This window comes from Rhamphochromis longiceps, linkage group LG11 (assembly GCF_057381845.1).
Source record: "Rhamphochromis longiceps isolate RC_006_pf linkage group LG11, R_longiceps_female_GT1.1, whole genome shotgun sequence".
NCBI classification, from domain to species: domain Eukaryota; kingdom Metazoa; phylum Chordata; class Actinopteri; order Cichliformes; family Cichlidae; genus Rhamphochromis; species Rhamphochromis longiceps.
In genome coordinates this window covers 30387603-30398757 of record NC_140567.1, presented here as the reverse complement: position 1 = coordinate 30398757, position 11155 = coordinate 30387603, and the positions used below count along the sequence as shown (strand labels likewise).

General features: G+C 38.5%; 1 protein-coding gene across 1 annotated transcript; it reads left to right on the top strand.

Annotated features, from left to right (window-relative positions):
• Nucleotides 1–650: 650 nt before the first annotated feature.
• On the top strand, nucleotides 651–7786 carry LOC146659516 (sialic acid-binding Ig-like lectin 10). The gene is made up of 10 exons (XM_085424204.1): nucleotides 651–808; nucleotides 1498–1591; nucleotides 2104–2508; nucleotides 2734–3054; nucleotides 3171–3437; nucleotides 4051–4320; nucleotides 4414–4690; nucleotides 4846–4959; nucleotides 5045–5168; nucleotides 7478–7786. The coding sequence occupies exons 1-10, from the start codon at nucleotides 722–724 to the stop codon at nucleotides 7784–7786; spliced, it is 2268 nt and encodes a 755-aa protein (XP_085280330.1). The 5' UTR covers nucleotides 651–721.
• The last annotated feature ends 3369 nt before the right edge of the window (nucleotides 7787–11155 follow it).

Here is an 11155-nt window from a genome sequence, read left to right as displayed (position 1 = left end):
TTTCAGACCCAGCAACACGCTCAGACAGAAACTGGTTCACCCGTAAGACAAAACGCCAAAACACAAACTTAACAATGTGGTGTATGCTGTACAGTGCAGCGAGGAATGCTCAGACCTCTACATTGGAGAGACCAAACAGCCACTTCACAAGCACATGGCACAACACAGAAGAGCCACCTCCACAGGACAAGACTCAGCAGTCCATCTGCATCTTAAGGATAAAGGACACTCTTTCGAGGATACCAATGTTCACATTTTGGACAGAGAGGACAGATGGTTTGAAAGAGGAGTGAAAGAAGCCATCTATGTCCACTGTGAGCGACCATCTTTGAACAGAGGCGGGGGTTTACGACACCAACTCTCTGCCATCTATAATCCAGTTTTGAGATCCCTTCCCAGGCGCCTTAACGCCCACTCACATCCTGGGCCATCTGACCTCAGGAATTCGCATGATAAGGTGGGGCCAGGTTTCACAATGAACACACCCGAAACTCTGGCTGATTGGGACCCACACCCAGTTTCACACCTTGGCTCAGGCGATTAGAGGATCATCAGGGGGTCCTTTTGTCCCTCTGTGGGGGGATACTCCCACTAGGTTTATATCTAGGACTCTCCACCATTTGACCTTAGAACTGAAGAAGCTTCTCGGATGAGAGGTGAAACGTCTTCAAGCAACTTAAAGAAGTCCAGACGCTTTTCTTTGCAAGCTCCTTTGACTACGATGACCTGGATGACTGAGAACCTTCACAGACATAAATATGCAGAAGTGTTGCAGAGAGGCTGTATGTGGCTGAAAAATGGAAATGCTGTGAGAGTTTATTTTAAATCCTTTAAGCTGTTTAATGTCTTCAATGTGCCTCAAGAATCCTTTCTAATGTGACTTTTTAATTTTAATACATGCAGCCATTAACAAAGCTTGTTTATTGCTGTATGTGTTGTACTATGTTGAAGTGACGTAAAACTGAGCAAAATGTCTCATGAAAAACTGAATTAAGTACTTCTGCTGGTGTGTCAAATTCTTAAGTTAAGATACAGGTTTTTACCAAAAATAAATAATAATAATGAACATATATAAGATATTTAGTGCAACAGAACATGCTATATTTATGAAAGCCAGTTTGTAAAAATCAATAGTGTCTGCGAAGAATTTAGTTGCAAAATGAGGAAGAAATAGAGATGAGGAAGTGAAACCTGAGATTAAAAAGTCAGCAGAGATCATTGTGCAGAGAAGACTGATAAACAGCAAATACACTGAGGTAAAAAATGTGTAAAATATATTCAAAATATATTTAAAACTCTTAATGAACACTGTTTCCAATTGTCTTTCACTGTTGATAAAAGTAGGAGCTGACTCAGTGCTGGGAAATGAAAAAAAAAAGGCTGGATGATTAAAGATCGTTATGCATTCATTATGCACTGTGAAATAAGTGAGCATGTGACATCCTTTAGAGACATTTCTGGACATTTACTTCATATGCTGCATGTTTGTCTGTGCAGGGAGAAACTGAATGTGCCAAGGATCAAATCAAGATGTTGGTTCTGATCTGGTCAGCTGTACTTTTCTCTGTGACGGGCAGTGATGCTGACACAGGTTTGTATCCTCTTTACAATTTTATAATTCTGCATATAATAAATAATCTTCCAACATTTGAATGTAACACTGTTTTTTTGGACATACGTCCAGGTTATAAATATTTCTTCTTATCTGTTGACTCGTGGTGTCATTTAAAAAAAAGTTGTGCACACACAGCAAATGCTAATGCATATACTATTATATATTGTACATATGTTTATTAGTCTCAGATTTAGCCATTCTTATATTTTGCTTGTTTTACGTCATTGTATTTTTGCACAACTCTGCTGCTTGTGAAGGTCGCACACAAGAATTTCACTCGCATGTACTGTACCAGTGTACCTGCACATGTGATGTGACAATAAAAGTGATGTGATGTGATGTAATGTAAAAAACAAACAAACTTGCAAAGAGATTGCAAACAAAACATAAAGAAACAGCAAAGGCCAATGCAGTCTCAAGAAACAAATTCATCTTTGCTTGCCTAAAGCTAAAGTCTGTTTATTTTATCTCCTCCTTTACATTTGCAGGTGATTCAGAAATGAGAAATCCACAGTGTGACAGAGAATACTGCATCACTCTTAATGTGAGAAAGCTGACAGCAGAGGCTGGACTCTATGTTGTGATCCCGTGTTCTTTCAAGACTGCTGAAGGCTTTGAAACCCAACATATAGTGTGGTATAAATGTGAAGCATCAGAAGCAGGATGTGATCGTCCTGTCATGATATTTCACACCAACAAAAGCACTGATGTTCAACCTGAGTTTGAAGGACGAGTGTCACTTATCGAGCATGTCATTCAGAACAACTGCAGCATCATCATCAATAATCTCAAAGAGTCTGATTCTGGATCATATCACCTCAGAGTTATTGGTGAAGTGAATAGGAAGACAGATGCATTTACATTTATTCCTAAAGTTAATGTCTCTGTTAAAGGTATGAAAAGCTAGATCAAAAACAATCATGTAGGAAATTGAAATGTAGTTCAACATGCTTGTGTTTTATTGTATCTGTGAAACATTTTGCACATTTGCTGACCCTTGTATGCAGCTTATAAGAAGTGCAACAATTCCCGATAAACATCTACTTAAATTTCTGGAGTTTTTTTCCTCTTTTAATTCAAGTTCATTTGATTCCACTAATGTACTGTGTTCCCACCAGGTCTTAAACAAAAACCCACAGTAATGATTCCCACACTGACAGAGGGACAGCAGGCCACTCTGACCTGCACTGCTCCTGGTCTCTGCTCTGGATCTGTTCCTGAAATCACCTGGACATGGAGAGGAGCAGGAGGGACTGAATCTTACATTGCAAGGAACAGTACTGATTACAAGACAGAGAATCTGACAGCTTTCACACAGAGTCATGTCTCAACTTTGACCTTTAATGCTTTGGCTAAACACCACAACACCAGTATCACTTGCAAGATCAGCTTTACAGATAAAACAACTACAGAAGGGAGTTCAACTTTGACTGTGAACTGTGAGTATTTCTAAATCTAAATATTTCTATCTAAAATATTCAGAATGCTATTGAATGTTATAGTGCTTTTGAAGAAAAGTCAGGAAGTTATATGGAATGTGTCCTTTGTCACATAGACGTGAAGAAAATTAAAATCACTAAGGATACAAGTGTGAAGGAGGGTGAAGCTCTGAATCTGACCTGCAGTGTAGAAAGTTTTCCCCCATCTCTGATCATCTGGTCTAAACATAGTTCCAACACGAGCCTGCACAATGACACTGGATCAGCAACTCTCTCCATGCTGAATATGACAACGAAAGATTCTGGCCAGTACATCTGTACAGCTAAATATATGAACAATATAGTCAACAATACAGACACCAAAGTCAATGTAACAGTCATATGTAAGTACAAACCTTGTTTTTAATGTATTCATTATTATTATTATTGTTATTATTATTATTATAAATGTTATTATTAATATTAATGACAACTGAAAGATGAGTTTAGCATTAGAGCCCCAAGAAGGGTCCTTTTTTTGTTGGGTCTGTGTTTCCACAGGCCCTGCTAGTTTAGAGACTTATTCATCATGAAGAACACAAGACAAAACAGAACATCTTCAACCGGTCTTTAACTTGCTAACAAGGGAAGCCTTGGTCTCATCACCTGTCTCTAGCCCAAATCCTTCAAAGAGCAGCTCTCCTCGCAGCTATTTATTGACATGACAGTTACAATACACATCACAGCACAAGCACCTCCCACCGTAACCCCCCCCCAATGGTTCTAAGACAAGGCACTATGTGTGTGTGTGTGTGTGTGTGTGTGTGTGTGTGTGTGTGTGTGTGTGTGTGTGTGTGTTTGTGTGCGTGTGTGTGTGACTTCCTGATCACAACATCCTTGGTCATAAGGAGAGTAATCTCCCCCACACCCAATATATGGTTCAATTCCTGTATTGGTTCACCATGCACAACACAGTAAATTACTTTAGTAAATAAATTACTAAAATGTGTTTTACAGATAAAAGGAAGCCTCAGATCATTGGAAATACAACCGTTAAACTGGGAGATGTTCTGAATCTGACCTGCAGTGTCGAAAGCTTCCCTCCAGCTCTTATAGTCTGGAGAAGTACCAACACAAACCTTCTGACTAAAACTGATCTGCACAATGACACTGGATCAGCTACACTTGTCATTCAGAATGTGACAGCAGAACATTCTGGACAGTACATCTGTGCAACCAAACATCTGCACACAACTGTGACTTCATATGTCAACGTGACTGTGACATGTAAGTAGACGGCACTGATCTTAAATCTGAATGTCATCCTTACGCTAAAATCAATGCTTCACTTGTTTAATGATCCTAAACATGCGCTTACAGGGTTTTCAAAAATAGTGAATGGCTCTGGATGTGTGCTTCAGTCAGAGGTTTTGACCTGTGTGTGTATCAGTGAAGGGTTTCCTTTACCTACTGTCAAATGGCCATTTCTGAAGAACAGCACTGATTACTCTGTCTTTACCACTGTGTCAAACCACACAGTAAACAGCACAGTCAGTTTAACTGTGAAAAACAATGGCAGCACTACTTTAGAATGTGTCAGCAACAATGGAATGGGGGAAGCAGAAGAAAGTCTCACAATCCAAAAAAACTTGCCAGACAATAATAGTAAGTATTTCCAACCAAACATTTTTGAACACCAATTTAACCTCTTAGGACCACACTTGTTAATGCAATCTTTGTAAAAAGACAATCTTCAAACACACATTTGCAGTATGCATTTTAAGCAACATGGAACCAACTTTATTCCTTTTTAAATTCACTTCAATTCACAGTTTTTAGGCTGGAATACCTGAACGTCATCATTGTCTTGTTCACTGGGACAGTTCTTGCAACAATCATTTGCTTTTTAGCTAAAAATTGCTACAGGTAAGGCTACAGGTGTCTAATTATTATTAGGTTTTCTCTGTAGAGGAATTTGAACATGAATTTGTCTCTCTATCTTTTTCTTCAGAAAAAAACAGAACATTCAAAAATTGAGAACTTCAGATGAGATTTTGGAGATGGAGACACATCAAAATAAACTGGTATTAATTCATCAGACATTTTTTGATTTACTTGTCAAAATAGGAGTTTCTGCACAAATTTTGATGTCTTTGAAGCATCCATAGTTTACTTGTTTACATTTTACTGAAAGTTCCCACATAAAGGTTCTGCAAGAAAGTGGTTCAGATTAAGATTAGCCTTAATAACAAGATTATTTTGATTTTGTATACAGTGGTGTGAAAAAGTGGTTGCCCCAGTTTCCTATTTTATTTGTATGTTTGTCAGAGTTAAACATTTCAGATCATAAAATAACTTTAGATATTAGACAAAGAAAAAAAGTCAACACAAAAGGCAGTTTAGTTAGGCCGCTCCTAAGTCTTCAGTTTGTTTTTCCTAAGCCATTCAGAGGTGGACTTGCTGGTGTGTTTTGGATCACTGGCAAAATAGTTTTTTCCCCTTTATGCTCATTTACTCAACACTGGTTTTCACCTTGGAACTCTCTCATGGATGCCATTTTTGCCCAGTCTCTTGTTTATGGTTGCATCACTGAACTTAACTGAGGCAAGTGAGGCCTGCAGTTCTTTGGATATTGTTCTGGGGTCTTTAATGACCTCTTGGATGAGTTTTCACAATTTAGTTTTTAGGGCAATTTGTCATGGTCCTGGGTCGTGCGACCCAGTGTTTTGTGTTTAGTCTATTTTGATGTTTATTGATTGTTTAGGTTCATTAAGGTAGTCCAGCCATTTGTATATATCACCCTTGCATTACGTCTCCCTTGCCCTTCGTGTGTTTATGTCTGTGCGTCTTGTACTGTCAAGTTCATGCTGTCAGTATTGTCACCTCCCCCTGTACTACGTCTCCCCGGTTCATGTCTCATGTTTCCTGTTTTACTTTGAAGGCCTGCATTCACTGTCAGTGTATTCAGTTTCACTCCTCCTGTCCTGTCGTTAAGTTCATGTGTGTCAGCTGCGTTTCCATGTGTGGCCACTTCCCCTGATCATCCCTCATGTGTATTTAGTCTCTGTGTTTCTTACAGTCTGTGTCGCGTCGTCTGTGTTCCCACCCTCCGTGTTTCCATGCCCGGTCTGTTGTATTCTAAGTCATAGCCTTACCTTAGTTCATTCCCAGTTTAGGTTTCTGTTTAGTTATTGCTTTTGTGCTGCCCTTATTCTTGTTTGTTTCTCTTGTGTTACCAGCCACAATAAAAGGCTCGCCTTCTGTTAAAGCTCACTTCCGTCTGCTCACTTGTGTACGCACCTGGGTCCATTACACGCATTCTCCACTCGGTCCGTCACAGCGGACCGTGACACAATTTTGGTCAGCCGGCCACTCCAGATCACCACTATTCCATGTTTTTGCCATTTGTGGATAATGCCTCTCACTGAGGTTTGCATGGATTCCCACAGATTTAGAAATGTCTTTATAACCTTTTCCAGACTGACACATCTCAATTACATTGTTTCTTAACTGTTGCTGAATTTCCCTGTATTGCAATATGAGGCCTACTCAACTTTGCCATGCAGGTCCTATTTACAGTAAGTAATTTCTTGATTGAAAATGGGTGTGGCAGTAATCAGGCCAGAAATTGAACTCAAAAGATGAGATACACCACCATAACTTTTTCATAAATGGCCATGTAGCTTTGGATTTTTTCCCTCTTAATAATGTATACTGTCATTTAGAAAATACATTTTGTGTTCAGTTGTGTTATCTTTGTCTAATATTTAAATTTGTTTGATTATCTGAAACATTTAATTGTAACAAACACTTTTTCACACCACTGTGTGCACTTTAAAGTGGATATGAAACACCACATGTATAAAGGTTAATTTAAATCATGGAATCCTGCTCTCAAAAACTGACATAGATGTGACACTGTCTTCGAAGCTGGACTTTTTTAAAAGTTAAAGATAATAGAACTTGTTTAGCACAATCTTGTGTTTTGGTCAGTAGCCTTACATTAGTTTATGTTAACTAACTAATAACAAAAGAATAACATTGTGGAAAGTAATGACTCTAAAACTAAAAAGTTGTTTAAGGGGGTCATCTTTATACTGTCCCTGGCTGCAACAATGAATTTTATCATAAGAAACCAAGGATCCAATGTCCACTTTCACTGTCTCTCTTTAGCAGTAATTGGAATTGAAGTGTAAATCTATGCAATATTAATTTCATGCATAAAGGGACACCATGAGTTTTAGCTGAGAGCATGTAGTGTTTCAAATCCTTGTCATGTCTTCTTTAACAGTTTTTTTTTAAGTACATTGTAAGCGATTGCAATAAATTAAGCTTCAGTTCTTTCATCAAGCTGATTGTCAGGGCATAAAAAGAAAAATAACCTAGAATGAAAGAATGTAAATGTACAAGACAAGATGAGTCTCTTTTCCTTTGTCTTTAACAGGTATATAATGGTCAAGCATTACAAGACAATCAGACCCTGAGCTCAAACAGTGGGCCAAAGGAAGTGGAGTATGCCAATATTAATTTTTCCCTGCTGAAAAGAAACAGTGACTGGGAGGCAGCAAGGAAGCAAGAGAGCACAAAGACAGACTATGCTGAAATTAAGAAAGTGGTCGAAGAACAATGGGGAGATGATGCTGGGGAGGAAGGAGACATATTGGAGGGACAAGAGAAGAATGTGATAATGGAGCTGAAACAATGTGAACCAGAAAGGGTAGAAGGGCGAGATGAGGCAGTGAATGAAATGTGAAGGATATAACCAATAGAATTTGAGTAATGTTTTGTTATGGAGTTAATTAAAAACATTATTAAGCTATCAGAGTGTCCATTTAGGAGCCCAAGACCACCTCAGTGATTAATGCTCTCAGACTGGTTTTTGATGCTTTGATTGAGAAGGATAAATATATTGGCATATCGGTCATCCAAAAATATAGTTCTTAAAGCCAATTGTAGTTCCCATTTTGAGCAAATATTAATCAACTGAATTTTTAAGGAAAGGGACAGGTCAGCCTCTCGCTCTCTCAACTGTTTATCACATTCTAATAATATTAACTATTTGAATTGAGCAAAAAAGAGACAGTATAGATTAAAAGGCATTTAGAATAATGAGTGGGAAGACAAAGACAATATGTTAAAGCTAATATATATTAAAGCTAAGTTTAAATGTCTTTCTTGAAACAATCAAAACTTACCAGAAAAATATAAGCTACCTATTGCATTTTTAATGATATATGCTTAACTTCATTGTTTTTACTCTTTGAGGGGAAATTCTTTTTTCCCCTCTGGCCATTTTTTACACACACTAGTTGCAGACAGAGTAAGCCACATGGCCACCAAGTAAACATCAAAAGTAGTAATATACCTGTAGCTTTTTTTGCCCCCCCTCACTTTTCTAAAAGTTTCACAGGCCAATAGTTTTAAATAGAGCACCGCAAACAACATGTATTTCTTTTAGAAATAAGCTATGATACTTCTAAAAAACACATATTCCCACACTCTGTAACAGTTAGACAGAGCGTGTACAGTTAGGCTCCCAACAGTCTGTAAAAAGATATGAAGCAACAAAAGAGGCTCCCTTATCAAGAGCATCCCAGCCCAAAGGTGTTTCTCACAAATAGTTAATTCTCACACTCTGCAACAGTTAGACAGAGGGGGTGCAGCTAGGCTCCCAACAGGCTGCAAAAGAAGTCATGAAGCAAACAAAAGAGGCTCCCTTATCAAGAGCATCCCAGCCCAAAGGTGTATATTCACAAACAGTTAATGGCTTTAATGCAACTAGTCTTATCATGTCAGAGGCCAGCAGAAACCATGTCCAATAGAGTCTCCAAAGACTTTCCACCTTTCTTCCTTACATCACACTCTTTTATCTCTACATCTCAGAGGTCAACTGAAAGTAGCCCCACCTATATAAAAACACCCCATCAGACACACAGTATTTTCCTCAGCACTTCACAACCGCCGCAAGGTATATCGTTTTAACTTTTTATTTTTTCACTTGAATGTGCGTTGGAGCCGACTTTGCTACCCGCACAGAGCGTTTCTGGCAGTCGGGCGCTGCTTATACAATAGAGAAAAGCAACAATACAGAGTGTTTCTCTGCTCCAAGAAATCCGAGGGCCTTTCACAAGGTAAGCATGTCTGTTATACCCAGGGCATAAATGTCTGTATGTCAGTGCTGATTATTCAAACCCTGTTTAAAATGTGACACATATGTTGTCCGAAAACATTTCCTCTAAATTTGCAAAGTTACTGATTTAGAAAATATATATTTTCGAATTTTTAGTTGCATGTCAAACATATGATAGACTCTTGAGCATATTTGTATAGCTAAATTCACAATGGTATAACCGTGCTAAATAAAAGAGGCCCAAGCACCAATGCACTCTAATCCACTCCGCTAAACTGTATGTTGATAAGTACATGAAGCGTACCTCTACCTCTACAGCTGAAAACAGTTTGTATCCGCACTCTGAGGGTCTGCTGAATTGTTTTTAATATGGCACTTTTTGACAAACAGCAGATGATGAAATCCTCTTTATTGTAGAAACTGTCCCTAAGCTATTGTTGCTCATACTTACTGAGGTCCCTAGCTACTTCCTTACTATGTCAGTAAACTTTTTTGAAAAGGAAGCTGTTATAGATTTAAAGAAACATCTTAATTGAAGCAAAGGCAAAAAAAAAAAAACTGGAATGAATTTTATGTGACTGTTCATATTAAAGCCAACAAGTGAAAATCCAAAAACGGCTCCAATCCTTTGTATTAATGATCTCCCCCTCTCTCTCTCTCTCTCTCTCTGTGTGAGTGTGTGTGTGTGAGTGTGTGTGTGTGTGTGTGTGTGTGTGTGTGTGTGAGTGCGTGTGCGTGCGTGTGTGTGTGTGTGTGTGTGTGTGTGTGTGTGTGTGTGTGTGTGCGTGTGTGTGCGTGTGTGTGTGTGTGTGTGTGTGCGTGTCATGAACGGCTATAAAAGGCCTATAATTAAAGAACAAAGCGGGGTTTGAGTTCGAGTTACGGCAGACTGTCACTACATGTAAAAGGAATGCAGCCTTCCTACGGCGGACAGCTAATAACAGGAATCGGATGCGGTCCACCCAAGTCCACAGCAACCACCATAGCAACCACCTAGCATGACCTTAAAAACATATTCTGTCTTCATAACTATCAAAAACATGAAATGATTTGCAAAGTGTTTAAGTGTTACAGCTGCAGAGAGCTATGGCGGTATCTTTGGAAGCTGTTTACATAGCTAATAATATACGATGTAACCATGGAGACAGTCAGTCACGTGAGCTAGCGGCGCATGTTTACTACAGTGAATAAGGTGATTGCGTGCACACGCTGCAGAGGGTAAAGACATTACTTCAATATTGTTTTATATTGATATATATTTGCCTTCTGTTGACCATCACCTCAGGTTCACCATTACAGTTTCAGCATACAGATGCACACTGTCTAAATATGAACACATTCAAAAACTCATGTCTCAGAAATAAGCACAGCTGTTCATGTTTGTCATTAGAGTTTTATTTGTAAGAAAATTATGAACTTCATATTGTGCATTAAATAAAAGAACATTTCACAACTCTGAGTCAACAGAAACAGGTAACAGAAATGTCTCTAATGTAGACATGTACAGTGTAGTGTAAGCATTAAAAGATCATAAAGGAAACACTAACATTTATGTGAAACTAATTGTAATAAAAAATGAACAGGTGGTTTATAGATGTAAAAGAAAGAATCTTAAAACAACACTTTTTTGGTCTAAGTGATCAAAGAAGAAAACAGAACTGATGTTCAAGAACAAACCGTAGCTGCACTAATATTACACATCTCCATTGTTGTGGTGAACAGACATGTTGCTTTTAAAACCACATGCAGTGTGTGACCGTGACTGTTCACTGAGACCATGAACGCCACTTCGCTGAAGCCTTCTTCTTCTTCTTCTAAATTGGAAGCAGAAGGAGCACGAGCTGCTTTTATCTACTGAAAGGAAAAAGCAGAACATCTGAGCTGAAACCAGTCAGCTGAAATCATTAAGACAGGAACAAATTCAATGCAGTGTCTCAGGTGGCTTAGCCTGTTACAACTGTTGATACAAGCTAAATACGGTTAACACACAGT